Source organism: Primulina tabacum, chromosome 13 (assembly GCF_025594145.1).
Source record: "Primulina tabacum isolate GXHZ01 chromosome 13, ASM2559414v2, whole genome shotgun sequence".
Taxonomy (NCBI): domain Eukaryota; kingdom Viridiplantae; phylum Streptophyta; class Magnoliopsida; order Lamiales; family Gesneriaceae; genus Primulina; species Primulina tabacum.
Genome location: NC_134562.1, coordinates 18,022,084 through 18,046,405, shown reverse-complemented (window position 1 = coordinate 18,046,405; position 24,322 = coordinate 18,022,084). Strand labels below are relative to the sequence as shown.

Here is a 24,322-nt window from a genome sequence, read left to right as displayed (position 1 = left end):
TTAAAATATCGTTTTCATGAAGATGCATAAACATAAACATTTTCGTAACATTTTCATGATGCATAAAACTTCAACATAAACATTTTCATAACATGCAAACATGAATTTCATTTTCCTCAACATGACATGACATAAAACCTTAAACATAATCATGAACATTTCTTCTTTTTTTTTCTTTTTCCTTTGTTGAATTCCGATCGTTAATTGTGACTTTCCTGACATGACATGACATGACGATGGATCCATCTACATAAAACCACAGTACTGGGCGGGGGTGACATCAGCGACACTCTCACCGGTCAACTGAGCCTTGGCCTAACATGATCGAATAGAAATACGATCGTCGGGGCTCCCTCTGGGGCATTCTCCCATAAATGGGCTCCCTCTGGGGCCTTCTCTCCTCACGATATTACTCATTCTTACCTCAAACCTCATAACCTCAGTAACCTCATATTCGTAATTATGTAAACACGATCGTCGGGCTCCCACTGGGACCATAACCCTCACGACGTCGCCATCATTAACGAATTAGTCACAATCACTTCACTTCCTTCAACATTTATATTCTCACCACTTTATAAAAATCATGTATAACATAACATTTTATTTTTGAAATCAAGCATGCAACATGTCTTTTAAATGTCAACCTTAAATCATAAAAATCCCATAGACATCTAAAAATCATAATTTAATCATGAACTTTTCATAAACATTTAAAATGACATTTTAACCTCAAAACATTTACAATAACATTTTGACATATTAAATCATAAACATATAAAATTCCCTAAACATTTAAAATATCATTTTAACATAAAAAATTTCCATAAACATCCATAACTATAGAAATTAAACATATTAGCACATAAAACAGCAAATAGGGACACTGCCATGACGTTTACTAATTTCTAGGTGTAAAATGACCGTTTTACCCCTAGACGTAAAATTTCTCGTTTTTGACCTTTTCTTAACTTCTTTGACTCTAACATGTCCCAAATAATTATTTAAGCCTACATGAATTTTTCCATATTTTTATTTAGCTTAAATCGAGGACTTTTAATTTAATCTTTAAATAAGACGTATTAATACGTTTTAATCCCGAATTAAACCAAACCTTAACATAAAATTCTCAAATTAAAAACTTAGACTTCTAATAATTATTTGAGCTTAAATATAATTTTTCATAATTTTATAAAGCTTAAACCTAGGCTTTTCAATTAACTCGTTAATTAGCATTTCGTGCGGCGATTAAATTCCGAATAAATCCAAAACTCGTTATTTTGATCCCAAATTTTAGACATAACATTTTTAGTATTTATTCTACCCTTCCAAGTCATGAGACACACCCGTGGACCCATGGATTTAATTTTTAGTTCTTAAATCTCGTTTTTGACCCTTAACCGAACACACCGAGCCATCTCCTAATTTACTCGAGCCGCGCCCGAGCCACCTCGAGCCAAAACCTAGCAAACCTATCTAGGGACCCTCCTGACCAAGCCCAGCCCAAAAAACCAGCCCTGGCCCGCTCCCAAAACATCCTGGAACTCTACCTAAAATTCTGCACGTGTGTGTTTGTAGTGTTCTTGTTGAAGTGGGTTCCCTAGTTGCCTAGGATTCTTCCAGCCACCTAACCACCAACCCCTCATGAGCCTAACTGACCCTAGACCAGTCCCAGACCCTAGCCACCCCAAGCCCGAGCCCCTGAACCAAGCAGCAAGGTGCTGTACATAGACAGCACCTGCGCATCCCCTTATTTGCGAGAGTCCTACTTGCGTGGGACTCTTTGCAGCAGCCACCAACGAGCCCTAGCCTCCCTGACCCACTTTGGACCACCCTGAGCCATCACCTGGACCACCCTAGCCTTTGCCTTAACCCGCGCACCAGCCTAGGCGCTTGCACCAGCAGCACGCCACTTTCTTCTTCAAGTGGGTCTCGCGCATCTCCCCTTCTCCCCTATGTGCTGCAGTGCCCAGCCGCCCTAGGGCTCCTCCTATCCTCTCAACACAACCCTAGCAAGCCCCTACCAGCCCTGGCCGAGCCCAGCTGTGACCCAAGCTAGGCCAAGCATCTATATCCCTTAAACCTAGCCCCATGATCAAAACGTTTCGATTTCGGTCCCGACTTGTTTTTATTATCAGTTGCAGCTTGTTTCTTTGGTGATTGCCGTGAGTCTAGTGAGTGTTTTAGGACCTTAAATCATGCATAAACACTGCTAGTTCATACCTAAGACCATGGAAGCCCCTTTACATGATAAAAACATGAGTTTGCATCAAAAATCTTAAGTTTTCCCCCATGTGCATGTCATATTCCGAAAATACAGAAAAATAAATCATGTTCTTCATGCATACAATATTTAAACAATATTATGATATGATGGATGAGAAAAGGAGATGTATGGCGTGCCTTTGCGTTTTAAACGCACGAAAAAAACCGTTGACGACGAAGAACGGACAAAAAACCTTGGCTATGAAACCTTAGCAATTCCTCTTTGAAACTTTCAAAATTTCCCTTCAAATTGTGGTAACTGGGTGCCGTGTACTTGGAGTGATTTGGGAGAGAGAAGAATTCTGAAAGTGGCGTGTAGGTGTGAGGGTTTGGGGAGGGTTTAATCATATTATATAGTTTAATTAATAACTAATTAGGCTTAAGCCCATTAAGGGATTTAATTAGGCCCATTAGTCTTTAATTAAATACTAAAAATAATTTTGTTAAAATAAGTTTGTGAATTTATTAGCCGGGTTGCTAAAACTGTTCGTATTTTTGTTGAAAATCCAACACCGTAAAAATTACTTCCCGGCGTATAAAATCACGTCAAAACCCCATATTTTCAAAAATACTAAAAAGCATCAACCATATTTTAAATAATTAAAAAAAACTGTTTAATAAAAATATTTTCTATTTTTTTCAGCCCTCGGTCTCCGTTCCTCGATCGCAACCTGATTAACTTTTAAAAATACATTTTAATGCAACAATGTCGAAAAATATATTTTACACATGCAAATATTCACAACATAAATAATTAATGCAATCAAAATAATTAATTAAAATACAAAAGAATTTAATAATTGCATGCATGTGGTTTGCGTGGACCTTTAAATTTTCGAGGCGTTACAGCTGGTGTCCCCGCCGCCCAGTACTGTGGTTACATGTAGATGGATCCATCGCCCAACACGTAGACGTAGACGTAGATGAACACGAAAGTCACAATTAACGATCTGAATTCAACGAAAGGAAAAAAGAATACGTATATGTTGATGAAAATATGAATATGAATATGTTGAGGATGATATGATTAAGTTTATGAAAATGTTTATGTTTAAAGTTCATGCATCATTATGAAAATGTTTTTATTTAAAGTTTATGCATCATGAAAATGTTTACGAAAATGTTATTGTTTAAAGTTTATGCATCTTCATTAAAACGATATTTTAAGTACAAGTATTTTTCACTGTTATATGTTAACTGTATTACGTATTACTTGTTATCAAGGATATGACGTGTTGAGTCTTTAGACTCACTAGGTGTGATTGATGCAGGTGATTATGATAATAATGTTTATGGAGATCTTGATGGTTGATCTGACTGGACTGAAGGTGCACATAACCCGAGGACCGACGCTATTTTTCCGCACTAGTTATTATTTATGATTTTAAGTAATGTTAACGATATTTTTACGTCTTTTATTTATGTTATGAGAGATTTTTGAGAGGTTATAGTATGGGCTATACTTTTCAAATAATGTTTTTAGGTTGATAAAATGTTTGACGATTTTATGCTTTAAAATATTTTACTTTGGATTTTTAAATGGCAGTTGGATGTTTATTTTTAAAATGATGTCAAAAACATTTTATGGTTCGGCCGAATACTACGTGAGGTTTTAAAAAAAAAATCTAGTACATTTTAAAAAAACGAATAAGCAGACGTTTCATTAGCTCATGGTCCTTTTGTTTTCCCTGACATGCTCAGCAGGTCACCACAAGTGAGGCAAGTACCAGTATTTGTCATCGTTTTATTTTGTGCTTAAAATTATTGCAGATTATGCATATTACGTCAAACTGATTCATTAAGTTCCCCTATTTGATTGTTTTTAGACCTTTCGTTTGTTCTATGGTTTTTTACCAAAACAGTTTTTTTTATTAAATCTCATGTCAGTGCAGCTTAAAAACTATAGATTGATGGGTTTGGCCATGGTTGTTGATGCCAACAAAGTCAGCATGTTCAGAAAACAGCTGCACTCATTGATAGACGAATCGCAGTACCATGAATCCTTCAAGCAGGTTCGCAATTTTCTTGTCATTTGATTTCAGTTTCACCTTGATCTCGGGGAATCAAGAAGTGCAGTCTGCTAACTTGTCATTTTCAATTATCAGAGCTGCCAGATTCAGGATTCGGTTGTATCTCGTCATTGTCTCTGATCAGAGCTGCCAGATTCAGGATTCGGTTGTATCTCCTCCTTGGATCAACGAAAAGATCTTCTAGGAATAGCTGAAAATTGAGACCCGAAGGTCATTAGTGCGTACCTTGTCATTCTCTACTCCAAAGTGCTGGCTGATTGATATCATGGAGTGGCTTTGAGCCAGAAATTTTGATGTTTAATTATCATGGTTTTTTGTTTGGCATAATAGCTTTTTATTACTCATCATTTCAGCAGTTTGTAGGGATACTCGTACACATTATTCGTTATAGCGACAAGTTCAATGATTCATTAGTTTAAAGATTCCTTAAACAAGGTTTGTACTTGGCCTTTTTTAATCTCATTAGATCGTATTAAATATAAAATGTTTTTCATCCCGTCAACTCTAAACTCAATTTTAGAAATATTATTCTTAAAATATTTCATATTTTTTTGTTAAGAACAATTATTTTTTTCCATATATTACTTATTTTATTAATTATTAAATTATATAATAGTTTTATTAACATTAAATAATAAATATACACTACAAAAAAACGGATGGATTAGCAACGGTTTTATTCAATCCGTCGCTATAATAGCGACGGTTTTGTTTTCACCGTCGCTACATAGCAACGGTTCTTAACATAACCGTCACTAATTAAAATAAGCAACGGTTTAATGACAACCGTCGCTTAACAAACCGTTGTGAATTTTATGGCAGTGTTTATATACAAACCGTCGCTTCATTAAACGACGGTTTTTTAAAAAACCACCGATTAATATAGCGACGGTTTTAACACAACCGTCGGTAACAAACTGTCGCTTAATATAGTGACGGGTTTGTAAAAACCGTCGCTTGAGGATATGACATAGTGATATTATAAAGAAACTCTACCAAATTTATCTTAAAAAAGAACAAACATCATGTTTTTCAATGTTATACATAATCATTGACAAAAGCACAATCTACTATGAAAACAAACAACATAATTTTCTTACAATCCATCAGTCACACAACACTATTAACAAAACTTTTTCATGTTTCACGGCTTGCATCAACCAACGTTCCTTTTATCATTAATTTGACCACTAAAAGTCAACAAATCCACAAATACATCCCCCAAGATGCAGTAAGAACAATACATTCTATAAACAACAATTTTTATTTATTTAGAAGTGCTTCATCATAATCTACAATTAAGTTTTGTAGGAAATGACTTATCAAGGCTATTCTCCACATTCTTACGACTTTCTCGATACACCTTTATAAAGAAAAAAAGAGCAAAACTAATAAAAGTGGTCACACAACATACTTCATACAATATTTCATATTTTTCTGCACTAGGAAATTCCAATTTCATGAATTATTTCAAATCACGCATCTTCAAATATCACAAAATGTAACCATCATACCATAATATTGGGAGAATTCACTTTAATTGGCAATCAATGTTATGACAATTTACACTTCAACCCTTACATATAATGATACTTCCACGCGAAGCAATATCTCATTCTCTTTAAACAACTCAAATATTTCTTGATTCACATCCTCATCTAACAACATACTGATATAAGTAGGTTTAGAGCATTCTGTATTCCTCAAGTTCACTTTTTTCAAGGGATCTCGGGTCTCCGGCTTCGATCTTCCATTTGAGTTGGAGCTAAGATTAAATCATCCAATCGCAGCTCTACTTCTTCCTTATCTTCACATTATTTCTCACATATTATTTCGTCCCATCAATGTTCCATAACTCCTAAGACAATCAGATCAGGTTTTCCGAGTTCCGACCTGACCTGAACACGATCAGGGGAAATGTTACGGGTAAATCAGGTTTTTATCCGAACCCATATATAATTAACTGGATCGGTTTTGGGTGGAAAAATTCTAACCGATTAGTCCGATCTAGTACTCGATTAAGAAATATTAAAAAGGAAAATTCAATATGGGCTTGGATGGATGTTGGCCCATTAGTAAACTCCAATGCCCGTTTCCAAAACTCCCAATTCCTAAATCGATTTTCAGACCACTCTCAAACTCTTCTGTGGTTCTTCCCTATTTTACTGAACGCCGCTCCCTTCTTCAATCTTTGGTACATAGCAAAGCAGTTAGCAACACGCCAAAACCCATCAACGATCAATTTCACCAGGACGCCGCTTCCCTTGAGAAATCCGTCGAACGATTTATTTCTTTCAGGTGATGCCTCGACACTTTGTTATTTTTCTCTATTATTGATCATTTGATTTATTTTTTGTAGTTTATTGACTAATTATGTAGAGTGTATTGTTTGGATGACTGCAAATTTTTTTTAATGTAACACATTTATATTTGGTGCTATTGTTATTTAATATATTAACTGAAAATCGATTTAGTTTCTAGTTTGATATTCATATCATATTGTTTTGATGTTGTTTGATTAATATTGATTTGTTTATACAACCTGGCATCTAGGTTCTTGACAAAGTAGAGTATTTTTTAATAGGTGAAGGATTAAATTTTTTACTAGGTCAAGGGTAAACTATCATAGTATAAATTTCTCTGTTTTGAGTATTTTTTTAAATAATACTTTTAAATTTACAAAATATTTTTGATTTTGTTGGGTTGGTTGCTGTACGGCTGAATGAACAGAGGACTATTTGAATTTTGAACATTGGTTTGGCTGAAAAAAGTGAGTGGCATTAACTTCAAAGTTTGCAGTATTAGTTTATTATAGAATTATGTACTTTAAATTACTTTTAAATGTGTCCCTTTGAGGCACAATGTTGGGTGCAATAATTGTCCTTACTTGGTAGAGCGATCGAACCATGGTGCTTCAGCTGCTGTGCGGTTTAAAAGATTTGAGTTGCACCATTACCACCAGCTATAGCTTTTGGTAAAGCGGTAAACGCTCGGTCCTACAATTGGTATCAGAGCCAAGGTCACGGGTTCGATTCCCATTGATTGCAAGGAGTGAAATTATTGGGAGGGATATTGTTGGGTGCAATAATTGTCCTTGCTTGGTAGAGCGATCGAACTATGGTGCTTGAGCTGCTGTGCGGTTTAAAAGATTTGAGTTTCACCATTACTACTAGCTATAGCTTTTGGTAAATCGGCAAGCGCTCTGTCCTACACAGAAGAATATTGATTTTTGAAGCACCTTGTCGCTTGTCCTAAAAAGAATGTTGATGTCATAAATTCGGTATATACATCATTTGTCATTCTTTCTTGGTGAAATATCTTACCTTCTCTTTTCCTCCTGGCCTTATATTATCCAAGTTGTTAAAACAATGCCTCGGAAACCATTGAGGTGTCATAAATCATTAAGACATCAACCGCTCAGCTTTTCTCCATTTGCTCGTTCAATGTCTATGATTGCATGTGCTAAGAAGGCCAAGAACAAGAGTCAACAAATCAAGTTAAGAAATAAAGACGTACAAAGTGCTTCTGGTAGGTTTTTCCCATAATTTTAGCTGTTTCAGCTGGTATTTTTTATTTATTATCCGTCGGCCTTTATGAAACCAACATCTGTTCCTAGGTAATGGTAAAGTTGAGCTGTCAGACAGTTCCGTGGATGAAGAATTTCAGGTTTGCTTATATTTTCACCTTCATATTACCATTGATTCCTTTCGTGGTTTATAGTAAGTGATTTAGAGCAATGTGTCCTTTGAGTCGTGTGCAAATAAATAATTTGTTTGTGTGGGAAGGGAGTTGTGCAAGCAGATTTTGTCTTCTTTGATCCAAAACCTGGCGACTTCCATGGAATTAAGGTCCTGCTACAAACATATCTTGACCATAAACAGTGGGATCTTAGTGGTTTTGTCGACTTGGTCTTGGGACAACCAATGAAACGTCTTGCCCTTTTTATTGCTTTAAAAGTACTAGAATTTTTTTTTTAACACTCAATTTTTGGCCATATACATTTTTCACATGAAAATATTTTTATAAAATATTTTACCCTTTTAAAATAAAATACCAACCATCTAGCATTTTAAAAATCAAGTGCAATATCCATAAAATGAAATCGTCAACTGTTGTACCAAACCTAAAAAACAATAATTTGAAAAGTAAAGTACATACAAAACCTCTCAAAAATATCTCAAAAAGCATAAATAATTAGTCTTAAAAGCTTTAACATAAATCATAAGTCATAATCGTAAATACGAAAAAGTAGAAGCGCTGGTCCTCGGGTTGTGTGCGCCTTCAGTCCAGTCAAATCACCCGTCAAGTCCTCCCTCAAACTCACCTGCATCCATCACACCTAGTGAGTCTAAAGACTCAACACACCATCATCTTTATAGCAAGTAATACGTAATACAGTCAACATATAACAGTGAAAAATATTTGTACTTAAAATATCGTTTTCATGAAGATGCATAAACTTCAAACATGAACATTTTCGTAAATCTTTTATGATGCATGAACTTTAAATAGAAACATTTTCATAATGATGCATCAACCTTAAGCATAAAAATTTTCATTACATGTATAACATAAACCTTAACCTTTTCCTTTTTCCTCAACATGACATGACATAAAATATTTTTTCATGATCATAAACATTTTTCCTTTTCCTTTTCCTTTTCTTTTTCCTTTGTTGAATTCAGATCGTTAATTGTGACTTTCCTCAAACCTCAAAAGTCGATGGATCCATCTACATGTAACCACAGTACTGGGCGGCGGGGACATCAGCGACACTCTCACCGGTCAACTGAGCCTTGGCCTATCATGATCGAATAGAAATACGATCGTCGGGGCTCCCTCTGGGGCCTTCTCCCATAAATGGGCTCCCTCTGGGGCCTTCTCCCCTCACGATATTCTCATTCTTACCTCAAACCTCATATCCTCATATTCGTAATAATGGAAACACGATCGTCAGGCTCCCACTGGTACCATTACCCTCACGACATCGCCATCATTAACGAATTAGTCACAATTACTTCACTTCCTACAACATTTAAAAATCATGAATAACATAACATTTTTCATTTTTGAAACCAAGAATGCAACACGTCTTTTAAATGTCTTCCTTAATTCATAAAAATCCCATGGACATTAAAAAAAATCATAATTTAATCATGAACATTTCATAAACATTTAAAATGACATTTTACCCTCAAAACATGTAAAATAACATTTTTACATATTAAATCATAACCATCTAAAATTCCTTAAGCATTTAAAATATCATTTTACATATAAAATCTCATAAACATTTAAAATATCATTTTAACATAAAAAATTTCCATAAACATCCATAACTATAGAAAATAATCATATTAGCACATAAAACAGCATTCAGGGCACTACCATGATGTTTACTAATTTTTAGGTGTAAAAAGATCGTTTTACCCCTGGACGTAACATTTTACGTTTTTGACTTTTTCTTGAATTCATTGACTCTAACATGTCCCAAATAATTATTTAAGCTTACATGAATTTTTTCATATTTTTATTTAGCTTAAATCGAGAACTTTTAAATTAATCTTTAAATAAGATGTATCACTGCGTTTTAATCCCGAATTAAACCAAACCTTAATATAAAATTTCCAAATTGCAAACTTAGAATTTTAATAATTATTTAAGCTTAAATATAATTCTTCATAATTTTATAAGGCATAAAACTAGGCTTTTCAATTAACTCGTTAATTAGTGTTTCGTGCGGCGATTAAATCCCGAATAAATCCAAAACTTGTTATTTTGACCACAAATTTTTAACATAGCATTTTTAATATTTATTCTACCCTTTCTAGTCATGAGCCACACCCGTGGACCCATGGATTTAATTTTTAGCCTTATAATTTTCGAAATTGACACCCTAACGAACCACCCAAGCCATCTCCCAATTTACTCGAGCCACGCCCGAGCCACCTTGAGCCAAAACCTAGCCAAAGCACCTAGGGACCCTACTGACCAAGCCCAGCCCAAAAACCAGCCCTGGCCCGCTCCCAAAACATCCTGGAACTCTACCTAAAATTTTGCACGTGTGTGTTTGTAGTGTTCTTGTTGAAGTGGGTTCCCTAGTTGCCTAGGGCTCTTCCAGACACCTAACCACCAACCCCTCATGAGCCTAACTGACCCTAGACCAGTCCCAGACCCGAGCCACCCCAAGCCCGAGCCCCTGAACCAAGCAGCAAGGTGCTGTACATAGACAGCACCTCCGCATCCCCTTATTTGCGAGAGTCCTACTTGCGTGGGACTCTTTGCAGCAGCCACCAACGAGCCCTAGCCTCCCTGACCCACTTTGGATCACCCCGAGCCATCACCTGGACCACCCTAGCCATCGCCTGAACCCGCGCACCAGCCTAGGCGCTTGCACCAGCAGCACGCCACTTTCTTCTTCAAGTGGGTCTCGCGCATCTCCCCTTCTCCCCTACGTGCAGCAATGCCCAGCCGCCCTAGGGCTCCTCCTATCTTCTCAACATGACCTAGCCAAGCCCCTACCAGCCCTGGCCGAGCCCAGCTATGACCCAAGCTACGCCAAGCATTGATATTCCCTTAAACCGAAGCCCCATGATCAAAATGTTTCGATTTCGGTCCCGACTTGTTTTTATTATCAGTTGCGGCTTGTTTCTTTGGTGATTGCCGTGAGTCTAGTGAGTGTTTTAGGACCTTAAATCACGCATAAACACTACTAGTTCATACCTAAGACCATGGCAGCCCCTTTAAACATGAGTTTGCATAAAAAATCTTAAGTTTTCCCCCATGTGCATGTCATATTCCGAAAATACAGAAAAATAAATCATGTTCTTCATGCATACAATATTTAAACAATATTATGATATGATGGATGAGAAAAGGAGATGTATGGCGTGTCTTTGCGTTATATACGCTCGAATATACGTTGACGACGAAGAACGGGAGACGACTTTGGCTTGTTCTTGCTAACTACCTTCAAAAACCCTTCCCAAAATCCTTCAAAGTGATGTGTATGTGTGCTGCCGTGTGTGGTGGGGGTTGGGGAGAGTTTTCAGAATTGCAAAGTGGGTGGCCGATTTTGTGATGCTAGGTGTAGGGTTTTTTAACATATTATATACTTTATAATTCAACTAATTAAGGCTTAGGCCTATTAAGCCTTCTAATTAAGCCCATTAGTTTAATTAGAATTTAAATAAAATATAAACAAAGTTTTTGTTTAAATAAATTTGTGAATTTAATAGCCGGGTTTCCAAAAAGCTCGTATTTTTGTTGAAAATCCACTACTGATAAAAATTACGTCCCGGTGTATAAAATCACCTTAAAAGCCCTTATTTTCAAAAATAGTAAAAAGCATCAACCATATTTTAATAATTAAAAATAATTATTTAATAAAAATATTTTTCAGCCCTTGGTCCCCGTTCCTCGATCGTCACTTGAATATCCCTTAAAAATACATTTTAATGCAACCATCTCGAAAAATATATTTTACACATGCAAATATTCACAATATAAATAATTAATGCAATCAAAATAATTAATTAAAATACAAAAGAATTTAATAATTGCATGCATGTGGTTTGCGTGGACCTTTAAATTTTCGGGGCGTTACAAACAACGGTTGGAATTGTTGTCAAGATAGAGAATGATGATGATGACGGAGTATATTCTGTTGTGACAGTTTTTAGTTTAGAAAGATACAAGGCAAGCTACCTACTTTTTGATATTCAATTTTTTGCCTTTTGTTGTTCTTCTCTTGTCTCTTAAGAATTTTTGAAGCTGATCATCTGCTGCTTTTGGTGTTGTGACATGTCACATAGGGTCAATTAAAAGCATAAACAAGTGGCTTAAATGCAATATTGATTAAAGTCTTCTTAAAAAATAAAAAATAAAGAAGCATAAGCAGTTGTGCGTTTGGATAGAACAGAGAAAATAGAATCATACTTTTTTTTTTTCAAAGAGAAGTTGAATCAAAAACATAATCTTAGTTTTCAATAGTGTTTTTTCAAATCTAAAAGCTCAGTCAAACACCATTATTCTAACAAAATCATTACAAACAACATTTTCTTTTAAGTTGGCTTCATTCACCGAGCTTGTAAAAGTCGTGCTGCAGGAGTACATCGTTGATCTCCATTAATCAACTTCAATTTAACACTTCTATTTGCAATTTAACAATTCATGGTTAATATATAATGGTTTTGTTCAGTGTAGAATAACAAATGTTTGACTGAGTTGAAGGATTACCTTCTTGAAGTCTGCCAGGGGAAGAACGTGGTAGCTAGCCTCAAATCTTTATTTGGAGAGCATGCCCTGGGTGTTGGTATTATCGTTTCTCAGCGCGTGGTTAACCTTCCATCTCAGTTGTTGCCTCCCCTTTATGATGCTCTCTTTGATGAAATAGCATGGGCAACTGAAGACGAGGTTAATATGATGGTTAAGCTCAATTGAATTATTATGTGTGTTGGCATTCAGCAATTTAGCACTTATCTTTTGTTATTTTGCTTGTTCTTGCCCACAGAGGAGCTTCGGAATTCATTCCGTTTTAAAACATATATAGTTATAAGCATAATATACAAGGTATATTCTCGGAGGAGCTTAATAAATAATCATTAATCGGATAAACAATTGTTGTAAATCAGCAATAATTATTTTTTCTTTACTGCTAATGCCAATAGCACAAGAATGCAGACCAGAATGCAGGGAAAGCTAGAAATGGAGATGAAGTCGTGATACATATTAAACCTGAAGATGAAATTTTTCTCGAGGTACTAGAGTTCTAATTTTTCTGCAATTGCCTTTTACTCATTGATACTGGTCACCCGACCTTATTAAAATCTTCTGCAGCTTAGCTCATGGTCCATTTGTTTTCCCTTACGTGCTCAGCAGGTCACCAAAAGTGAAGGCAAGTACTAGTATTTGTCATCGTTTTAATTTGTGCTTAAAATTATTGCAGATTATGCATATTACGTCCAACTGATTCATTAAGTTCCCCTATTTGATTGTTTTTAGACCTTTCGTTTGTTCCATGGTTTTTTACCAAAACAGTTTTTTTATTAAATCTCATGTCAGTGCAGCTTAAAAACTATAGATTGATGGGTTTGGCCATGGTTGTTGATGCCAACAAAATCAGCATGTTCAGAAAACAGCTGCACTCATTGATAGACGAATCGCAGTACCATGAATCCTTCCAGCAAGTTCGCAATTTTCTTGTCATTTGATTTCAGTTTCACCTTGATCTCGGGGAATCAAGAAGTGCAGTCTGCTAACTTGTCATTGTCAATTATCAGAGCTGCCAGATTAAGGATTCGGTTGTATCTCGTTATTATCACTGATCAGAGCTGCCAGATTCAGGATTCGATTGTATCTCCTCATCGGATCAACGAAAAGATCTTCCAGGGATAGCTGAAAATTGAGACCCGAAGGTCATTAGTGCGTACCTTGTCATTCTCTACTCCAAAGTGCTGGCTGATTGATATCATGGAGTAGATTTGAGCCAGAAATTTTGATGTTTAATTATCATGGTTTTTTGTTTGGCATAATATTAGCTTTTTGTTACTCATCATTTCAGCAGTTTGTAGGGATACTCGTACACATTATTTGTTATAGCGACAAGTTCAATGATTCCTTAGTTTAAAGATTCCTTTAACAAGGTTTGTACTTGGCCTTTTTTAATCTCATTAGATCGTATTAAATATAAAATGTTTTTCATCTCGTGAACTCTAAACTCAATTTTAGAAAAATTATTCTTAAAATATTTCATATTTTTTTATTAAGAACAATTATTTTATTCCATATATTACTTATTTTATTAATTATTAAATTATATAATAGTTTTATTAACATTAAATAATAAATATATACTACCAAAAAACGGATGGATTAACAACGATTTTATTCAATCCGTTGCTATAATAGCGACAGTTTTCTTTACACCAACACTACATAGCGACGGTGCTTAACATAACCGTCGCTAATTAAAATAAGCGACGGTTTAATGACAACCGTCGCTTTTTTAGCCACGGTTTATTATTGCGACGATGTCACTAAACCGTCGCAATATTCTGCGACGGTTTCTAAAAAAACTGTCGCTCCCAAACTAAGCGACGTTTTAATGAAAACCGTCGCTATTGTAGCAACGGTTTATCGTCAACCGTCGCTATTGCAGCGACAATTTTTGTGCGAGTCGCTTATATCGCCTATATCGACAGTTGTCCACAACCGTCGCCAATCCAGATTGGCGACGGTTGGTCGCTAACCGTCGCTTTTGATGACGGTTATTGTTAAACGTCGCGAAAAGCAACAGTTATACAAAAACTGATCGGCGACGGTGTTTCCAAGACCGTCGCTCCTAGCGACAGTTTAATATTGTTCCGTCGCAACTGGGCGACGTTTTGTATTGACCGTCGCTATGATTCTATATATACCGAGGTTGGCGAACATTTTTCTTAAGCGATATTCGTATTTATTTCGTAAATTTGCTAGTCGGTGCGATCTACCAGCGTTACGTGGAACAACATATCTTCGCGCACATCAGGTTTTCAAGAAATTTTTTTTTTTACAGAAAATTTAATACATGATTTTAATTTTTGCGTAGTAGTTTGTTTGTGAATTTTATGGCAGTGTGTATATACAAACCGTCGCTTCATTAAACGACGGTTTTTAAAAAAATCGCCGATTAATATAGCGACGGTTTTAACACAACCGTCGCTAACAAACCGTCGCTTGAGGATATGACATAGTGCTAAGAAGGCCAAGAACAAGAGTCAACAAATCAAGTTAAGAAATAAAGACGTACAAAGTGCTTCTGGTAGGTTTTTCCCATAATTTTAGCTGTTTCAGCTGGTATTTTTTATTTATTATCCGTCGGCCTTTATGAAACCAACATCTGTTCCTAGGTAATGGTAAAGTTGAGCTGTCAGACACTTCCGTGGATGAAGAATTTCAGGTTTGCTTATATTTTCACCTTCATATTACCATTGATTCCTTTCGTGGTTGATAGTAAATGATTTAGAGCAATGTGTCCTTTGAGTCGTGTGCAAATAAATAATTTGTTTGTGTGGGAAGGGGGTTGTGCAAGCAGATTTTGTCTTCTTTGATCCAAAACCTGGCGACTTCCATGGAATTAAGGTCCTGCTACAAACATATCTTGACCATAAACAGTGGGATCTTAGTGGTTTGGTCGACTTGGTCTTGGGACAACCAACGGTTGGAACTGTTGTCAAGATAGAGAATGATGATGATGACGGAGTATATTCTGTTGTGACAGTTCTTAGTTTAGAAAGATACAAGGCAAGCTACCTACTTTTTGATATTCAATTTTTTGCCTTTTATTGTTCTTCTCTTGTCTCTTAAGAATTTTTGAAGCTGATCATCTGCTGCTTTTGGTGTTATGACATGTCACATAGGGTCAATTAAAAGCATAAACAAGTGGCTTAAATGCAATATTGATTAAAGTCTTCTTAAAAAATAAAAAATAAAGAAGCATAAGCAGTTGTGCGTTTGGATAGAACAGAGAAAATAGAATCATACTTTTTTTTTTTCAAAGAGAAGTTGAATCAAAAACATAATCTTAGTTTTCAATAGTGTTTTTTCAAATCTAAAAGCTCAGTCAAACACCATTATTCTAACAAAATCATTACAAACAACATTTTCTTTTAAGTTGGCTTCATTCACCGAGCTTGTAAAAGTCGTGCTGCAGGAGTACATCGTTGATCTCCATTAATCAACTTCAATTTAACACTTCTATTTGCAATTTAACAATTCATGGTTAATATATAATGGTTTTGTTCAGTGTAGAATAACAAATGTTTGACTGAGTTGAAGGATTACCTTCTTGAAGTCTGCCAGGGGAAGAACGTGGTAGCTAGCCTCAAATCTTTATTTGGAGAGCATGCCCTGGGTGTTGGTATTATCGTTTCTCAGCGCGTGGTTAACCTTCCATCTCAGTTGTTGCCTCCCCTTTATGATGCTCTCTTTGATGAAATAGCATGGGCAACTGAAGACGAGGTTAATATGATGGTTATGCTCAATTGAATTATTATGTGTGTTGGCATTCAGCAATTTAGCACTTATCTTTTGTTATTTTGCTTGTTCTTGCCCACAGAGGAGCTTCGGAATTCATTCCGTTTTAAAACATATATAGTTATAAGCATAATATACAAGGTATATTCTCGGAGGAGCTTAATAAATAATCATTAATCGGATAAACAATTGTTGTAAATCAGCAATAATTATTTTTTCTTTACTGCTAATGCCAATAGCACAAGAATGCAGACCAGAATGCAGGGAAAGCTAGAAATGGAGATGAAGTCGTGATACATATTAAACCTGAAGATGAAATTTTTCTCGAGGTACTAGAGTTCTAATTTTTCTGCAATTGCCTTTTACTCATTGATACTGGTCACCCGACCTTTTTAAAATCTTCTGCAGCTTAGCTCATGGTCCTTTTGTTTTCCCTTACATGCTCAGCAGGTCACCACAAGTGAGGCAAGTACCAGTATTTGTCATCGTTTTAATTTGTGCTTAAAATTATTGCAGATTATGCATATTACGTCCAACTGATTCATTAAGTTCCCCTATTTGATTGTTTTTAGACCTTTCGTTTGTTCCATGGTTTTTTACCAAAACAGTTTTTTTATTAAATCTCATGTCAGTGCAGCTTAAAAACTATAGATTGATGGGTTTGGCCATGGTTGTTGATGCCAACAAAATCAGCATGTTCAGAAAACAGCTGCACTCATTGATAGACGAATCGCAGTACCATGAATCCTTCCAGCAAGTTCGCAATTTTCTTGTCATTTGATTTCAGTTTCACCTTGATCTCGGGGAATCAAGAAGTGCAGTCTGCTAACTTGTCATTGTCAATTATCAGAGCTGCCAGATTTAGGATTCGGTTGTATCTCGTTATTATCACTGATCAGAGCTGCCAGATTCAGGATTCGGTTGTATCTCCTCATCGGATCAACGAAAAGTTCTTCCAGGAATAGCTGAAAATTGAGACCCGATGGTCATTAGTGCGTACCTTGTCATTCTCTACTCCAAAGTGCTGGCTGATTGATATCATGGAGTGGCTTTGAGCCAGAAATTTTGATGTTTAATTATCATGGTTTTTTGTTTGGCATAATATTAGCTTTTTGTTACTCATCATTTCAGCAGTTTGTAGGGATACTCGTACACATTATTCGTTATAGTGACAAGTTCAATGATTCCTTAGTTTAAAGATTCCTTTAACAAGGTTTGTACTTGGCCTTTTTTAATCTCATTAGATCGTATTAAATATAAAAGGTTTTTCATCCCGTCAACTCTAAACTCAATTTTAGAAAAATTATTCTTAAAATATATCATATTTTTTTATTAAGAACAATTATTTTATTCCATATATTACTTATTTTATTAAATATTAAATTATATAATAGTTTTATTAACATTAAATAATAAATATACACTAAAAAAAACGGATGAGTTAGCGACGGTTTTATTCAATCCGTCGCTATAATAGCGACGGTTTTCTTTTCACCGTCTTTTGTCTTCTTTGATCCAAAACCTGGCGACTTCCATGGAATTAAGGTCCTGCTACAAACATATCTTGACCATAAACAGTGGGATCTTAGTGGTTTTGTCGACTTGGTCTTGGGACAACCAACGGTTGGAACTGTTGTCAATATAGAGAATGATGATGATGACATAGTATATTCTGTTGTGACAGTTCTTAGTTTAGAAAGATACAAGGCAAGCTACCTACTTTTTGATATTCAATTTTTTGCCTTTTATTGTTCTTCTCTTGTCTCTTAAGAATTTTTGAAGCTGATCATCTGCTGCTTTTGGTGTTATGACATGTCACATAGGGTCAATTAAAAGCAGAAACAAGTGGCTTAAATGCAATATTGATTAAAGTCTTCTTAAAAAATAAAAAATAAAGAAGCATAAGCAGTTGTGCGTTTGGATAGAACAGAGAAAATAGAATCATAATTTTTTTCAAAGAGAAGTTGAATCAAAAACATAATCTTAGTTTCCAATAGTGTTTTTTCAAATCTAAAAGCTCAGTCAAACACCATTATTCTAACAAAATCATTAAAAACAACATTTTCTTTTAAGTTGGCTTCATTCACCGAGCTTGTAAAAGTCGTGCTGCAGGAGTACATCGTTGATGTCCATTAATCAACTTCAATTTAACACTTTTATTTGCAATTTAACAATTCATGGTTAATATATAATGGTTTGGTTCAGTGCAGAATAACAAATGTTTGACTGAGTTGAAGGATTACCTTCTTGAAGTCTGCCAGGGGAAGGACGTGGTAGCTAGCCTCAAATCTTTATTTGGAGAGCATGCACTGGGTATTGGTATTATCGTTTCTCAGCGCGTGTGTAAAGGCCCGTATTTCGTATTCATATTTTAGCAGAATTATTAAAAATTTTCTAAATAAATAATTATCTTGCCTCATTTATAAAATAAACATGTAAATAATTTTAACTTTAAAATAACAGCGGAAGTAAATAAAATTTTCAAGCAACAATTTAAAATTAATCCAACGTAAACAACAATTTAAAAATAATCCAACGTATTAAAATTGAGTTTGAATGATAAAAGATGCATAAACTAAAACATGAGGTCCTCGGGTTTACTACTGCTGCCCCACGATAACTCACTGGTCTCCGCCCTCCGTCTCGACCTCATCAGTACCTACAACAATCAAGTCTAGTAAGTCTAAAGACTCAACATATATATCGTGAATAACAAGTAAATATATCATAAAATCGCATGCAACGTAAAAATATGGTATCGTAAAGCGCATGGTGAAAATCGTATCATGAATAATTATAACTACGTGCATATCTGAAAATCATACGTAAAAACTTTGCTCAATAGAGCTCTGTCATATCATATCATAATTTTCTGGTAGAGATAATGTTTCTAAGCAAGTGGCCCATAACATAACGTGAGCGCCTGATCAGACTAAACCACAGTATACTGGGCGGTAGAGATCAATCACAGCCCTTGGACTGGATGTCCGTACCCATACATAATCATAAACCGGTCGTAAGTCACCGGGTGGAGAGGTCCTCGGTTGCGCCTACCGACTTCCAAACCCATAACATAAGGTGGACACAAGACATATATCATATATCTCAAAAATGAACATTTTATATTTTTATGCACGTAATATAATTATAACCTTATTTTTTTTTACCAGATGAGTTGGATCGCTCCCAAGCTTGCTGCGACTTAACTCTAATATGTGACATATGCAAATAATATTATCTTGACTTAAACTTGACAATAGAACCAAAATTCAACAATAGAACCAAAAATGAGACTATTAGGACCAACCACTTGATTTTTAATCATGGTATCGTACCAACCCGAACCAATATTAAACCGACGTTTAACCATGATTAAGAATACCCCAAACATACTGAAAAATATGCATGATGATAGCTGTACACGAAATTTGGTGAATGAAATCCAAAAACATAAAACACTCTTTCGAGAGTCATTTTGGAACATTGCACCGTAAATTCTCGTACGACCTCTAAACTCGACCAATCACGAACGGCCAAAAATATGACTTTCCTAACTCATTGGGGTATTGTCCAGTCCAAGGCCATGGGCTTAAAGCCAACCAAGAACTCATACCAACCTCAGAAACCGAACTCAAGTCTGCTGTCAAAAAAATAAAAATACAGCAGCGGCTATTGCGCGTGTGAGGGGGAAAAATCAGAAATTTCATGACCATTGATTTGAACCACCAACCAGAGACTCTTACCAACATCCTAAGGCATGGATTGTGCCATGGCTAAGGGCTAAAAGCCAACCACAAACCGAGCCAACACCTAGGACAATGCAACATGCTAGCCGAGAACACCACTTGCTGTGCAGTGATTTGTATTGAAATGTTTTACTGTCTCGTCTCGTTCCAAGGGCCATTTGATCGACCATGGCTTGATCTAGACATGATGAAGTGATGTAAGAATCATGGTTATGGGCTACAAGCCAACCATAATCCCTCAAACACCCAAAAACCGAGACCATACTCACACAACCAGAAACTTAAAATTTTCGAGTGATGCTTGTGTTGTTGTTTTAAAAATCTTATGGAACCATGAACCAAGTTTTGAAAGGACACCTTGGTCACGTCCTAGACATGATAAGTGAGGGTTCTAACCATGGCTACAGTCCCTAGGACATCCAAGATTCGAACACACACCTTAACCACTCAAATGGCCAAAACCGTGACTCATTTCTGCACCTGAGGGTAAGTTGCTGTCATTTCTTTGTTTGTGCGTGTATGGATGTAAACCAACGAACCAACAAAACCCTAACACAATATAAAACATTCCTAGAAGCAGCCATGAATAACTGGTGTGAGAACCCGGATTTTTCGAAGCAAAGCACCGGATTTTTCGAAGCAAAGCACCTCAAAAAGCTCGGAAAGTAGCTCAAAAAGAAGCCGAGGCAATGCAAAACCTTGAGAATTAAGGGTACGTCACTTGGAAAAGGAAACCCTCAGCTCACAAACTAAAACCCTCAACTCAAGGAAGCTCATTCATTCTTGGGAAAAAAACCCCTAGCTCATGAGCTCGATCTTTCATCTCAAAGAAGCTCAACCATGCTTGTCCTAAAAAGGCCAAAAAGAGAGCTAAAGGAGGAGCTAAAAGTTTGGACAAATTAAGTATGCAAGAAATGACCTTTGAGTAAACCCATAAAGGAGCTAAGGGACGAGCTAAAGGACTAAGACATATTAATGATGCAGGAAATGACCCTATGGAAGATCAAGGTGACTCTTGAAGAATGCATGGGAGTTTGAACCACAATTATGGCTAATCTTGAACTTGAGGAAAGCATGGAATATTGCACCACCATTATGACTACAATTAAATCCTTTCTTGGGAAGCAAGGGTTCGGCCATTGGGCTAGGTGAGGAGACAAGTGTTGGTCTATAAATAAGAGACACCATGCATTGCAAAACCTCACAAAAAGCCTTTAAGGAATTCGGTTTTCCTTTCCCCTCACTCTCCAAAATTTCGGCTCTTTTCCCCTCTCCCCCTCAAGTCTCGGCCGAAGTCAAGGAAGAAGGAGGAAATATTTTCGTGTAGTCCAGTACGGAAACCTTGTGCCGAAGCGCTGCCCGATCGAAGACAGTGTTTGTTAGAGTTGCGTCAAAGTACTGCCGAAATTTCAAAAGGAAACTTTGAACAAAAAAAAAAATCAATTGGGCTTTTGTTATGTACTTATTTTGTATATTTAAAAATTTGCATATAAATGATATGGCATGCATAATTGTGTGTCCATTCTTTCGAAATCTCAGTCTATTGTTTAAAATTTCGATCGATTATATGTTCTGTCCTTCGAAGTTCTTTGATTCCGCTGTATCCGTCTGAAATTCTGATATGTTCTGTCTGATAAGTCTGAATTCTGTGGCATTATTACGATTCGAATTTGAAATGGGACGAGAATTATAATTCTGTTCTGGCCCCCATTGGTGGGTATAAAACCATGTTCTGTTCTGGCCCCCATTGGTGGGTATAAAACCAGTTCTGTCTGGCCCCCATCGGTGCGTATAAAACCGTGTTCTGCCCTCACCCCTTAGATGACTAACATATTGGGGACAATTTGACCATGAAAATGTGATGAGTAACAGTGTTCTATCTGTTACGTTCTGTTCTGAATTGTTCTGATTTGTTTCTGAATTGCTCTGAATCGTCTGATAACCTCTGTCTCATATTTGTTTCGTTTCTGTTATGATGAGTTAAAAGTAATAAGATTTGAAAGTTTGTTAAAAAAATGTTTCAAAGATTAAGTTCAATATGTATCATTGGAAAATCGATCGACCCCCACTTGCTGAATGTTTCCCAAAACACTCACCCCTTACAAATTTCAGATAAAAATGAAGAACAACTAAATGAGGAGGAACAAGAAGCCTTCTGGTGATGGTAGTCGACGAGCAGTATACAAGAAATCAAGACTTTTTTTCTCTTTTGTTTAGTTTCCGCAATTGCTACTCTGATGTATTTTTATTTCTATTGTCAATGTAAACACAATGTTTAATTTATGAAAAAGACTGGTTTTTGGAATTTCGATACGAGGCTTAATTGTTTTCAAGTAATTGTTAAACAATGCCGGATGTCACGACGCTTCGGACACGGTGCATGACTTTTAAGTGGTATCAGAGCCACCAGGTTCATAATCCCGCTGGGATTTTGACAGACAAAATTTGAAAAAGTCAAATTTTGGCAAAAGCCTAGTACATTCTGAAACCAACTCTCATTCTTTCCAAAATTCTTTGAGAAATTCGAAATCTATTTCCTTCTATCATTCTGCAAACTCTTAGTATCGAAATTTCCACGACAACATTGTTTATGCCTTTCTATCCTTTATTCGATTCTGGAATTTTACCTCAACGGATGCCTTCGTGCTCGTGCTCAATCCGTCCTTCGCAAGCGTCAACATACCAAACACGAGAGATTGCAACCCTAAAGGATCAACTTGCTATAGAAAAACAAGAGAACAAGAACTCGTAAAGATTAAGAACCAACTTCAAACTGATATACAACGTCTCAACTATCGCCTTGATAGATCAAAGAGCCAGCTCGCCCTAACACTATGTAATTCATCTCATGTGATACGACCCCTAATCGAAAGTTGATAGTAAAGATTGAAACTGAGAAGGATCTTGCTCACCGCTCTCTTTATCAACATGAAGACCTTTTTAGCAGGCAAGAACGTTACATCTCCAAGCTTCATGGTGATATGGAGATAGAATGCAAGAACAACATAACTATATGCACCTTGTCATGGAAAACATGGAAGAAGAAGAAGAAGCACCTATGGAAGTAGTGGAAAAAGAACAGTGATGATGAAGAGATGATAAGGTAGGCTGGACTAGTATTATGGTTAAAAGATATGAAAAGAAATAAGTGTAACATTTCTTTGAGAATGTACATAGATAAGTTGAATTATATTTTTGGGAACATACCTATCAGAGATAATTTGGCTTATATTTTTGGGAATACAAATACTCTGATATAAGTTGACTTACATTTGGGAACTTACTTATCGAAGATAAGCTTCCGACTTAAGATGAAATGTTTGATTCGGGGATAATAAATTATTTATGAAAATATGAGAAAAGAATTATATAAGTTTTGATATTCGGATATAAAAGTTTATTTTAGGTCAATAATTAACGGTATGGACATTTACATTTGGGATATTAAGCGATAAATTTAAATATGTAAGATTTTGGAATAATTAATAAGGTAAGAAACAATAACTTAAGTTAAGAAATTAAGGTCATTACCTTAGGTAAATAAAAAGAGTTATGAGATATTGGTGGACATCGAGGGAAATGTAGCATGCATAATAGGTTTTGACTCTTCTTATAATAAAAAAAAAATAAAAATAGGGGAAATATTTGTGGAGAAATATATCCAACGAAACTTGTTTGTATTAAAGCATGTTAGGCTCATAGTTTTGATTAAAGATAAATTTAGTAAAAGAAGAATTGTTTGAGGAATTAGTTTCTTCCGTACAAGGTTGAAAGAAATTTTAACTAGGTTATTGGGACTTAGGTCAATAGGCTGATAAGGAGTTATGTTCTAAGATTCTATATTGGTTTTAAATTTTGAGATATTAATCGTGATAATTTTAAGATAGAATAAAATAAGTATGGATACGCATATATTCAGTGCCGATTTTATTTAGTGTACTATGGTAAATTTCAACGTCATTCTGAGAATTGGTTGGTTAAACAAGAATCATGCAATGGTAAATGGTCGAGGTAAGAATGCCAAACTCCAATCCAAGAATAAATCATAATTTATGGCAAGGATAAGGAACATAAATCCTTCCTTTCTGCTTCTCAGATCTAGAAAGGCATGGGGTATGGCGAAGAAGTCTAACTAGCAATAATGAGAGAAGCAAAAGAAGGAATTAAGCTCAAGATATAAAATATTCCTGTGGTAGCGAGCTTCGGAAAGGTTACTTTGAATTATCTCAGACAGTGAAGTAGAATTCGAAAATAACTTGATAGCTC

General features: G+C 35.8%; 2 protein-coding genes and 2 long non-coding RNA genes across 4 annotated transcripts; all 4 read left to right on the top strand.

Annotated features, from left to right (window-relative positions):
- The first annotated feature begins 3,928 nt into the window (after positions 1 to 3,928).
- On the top strand, positions 3,929 to 4,614 carry LOC142522159 (uncharacterized). Its single transcript, XR_012814393.1, has 3 exons — positions 3,929 to 3,979; positions 4,153 to 4,277; positions 4,371 to 4,614. It is a non-coding gene; the product is annotated as an uncharacterized LOC142522159 (long non-coding RNA).
- A 1,430-nt stretch (positions 4,615 to 6,044) lies between these two features.
- Positions 6,045 to 8,272, top strand: LOC142523046 (protein BCCIP homolog). Its single transcript, XM_075626686.1, has 4 exons — positions 6,045 to 6,593; positions 7,653 to 7,823; positions 7,912 to 7,961; positions 8,081 to 8,272. Exons 1-4 carry the CDS (start codon positions 6,353 to 6,355, stop codon positions 8,270 to 8,272), a joined length of 654 nt encoding a protein of 217 aa, XP_075482801.1. The 5' UTR covers positions 6,045 to 6,352.
- A 3,627-nt stretch (positions 8,273 to 11,899) lies between these two features.
- Positions 11,900 to 13,180, top strand: LOC142522158 (uncharacterized). The gene is made up of 3 exons (XR_012814392.1): positions 11,900 to 11,993; positions 12,501 to 13,054; positions 13,134 to 13,180. It is a non-coding gene; the product is annotated as an uncharacterized LOC142522158 (long non-coding RNA).
- A 286-nt stretch (positions 13,181 to 13,466) lies between these two features.
- Positions 13,467 to 17,494, top strand: LOC142523045 (protein BCCIP homolog). Its single transcript, XM_075626685.1, has 10 exons — positions 13,467 to 13,597; positions 15,029 to 15,096; positions 15,185 to 15,234; positions 15,354 to 15,578; positions 16,086 to 16,307; positions 16,398 to 16,451; positions 16,550 to 16,639; positions 16,719 to 16,770; positions 16,943 to 17,067; positions 17,210 to 17,494. The coding sequence occupies exons 1-10, from the start codon at positions 13,467 to 13,469 to the stop codon at positions 17,273 to 17,275; spliced, it is 1,083 nt and encodes a 360-aa protein (XP_075482800.1). The 3' UTR covers positions 17,276 to 17,494.
- The last annotated feature ends 6,828 nt before the right edge of the window (positions 17,495 to 24,322 follow it).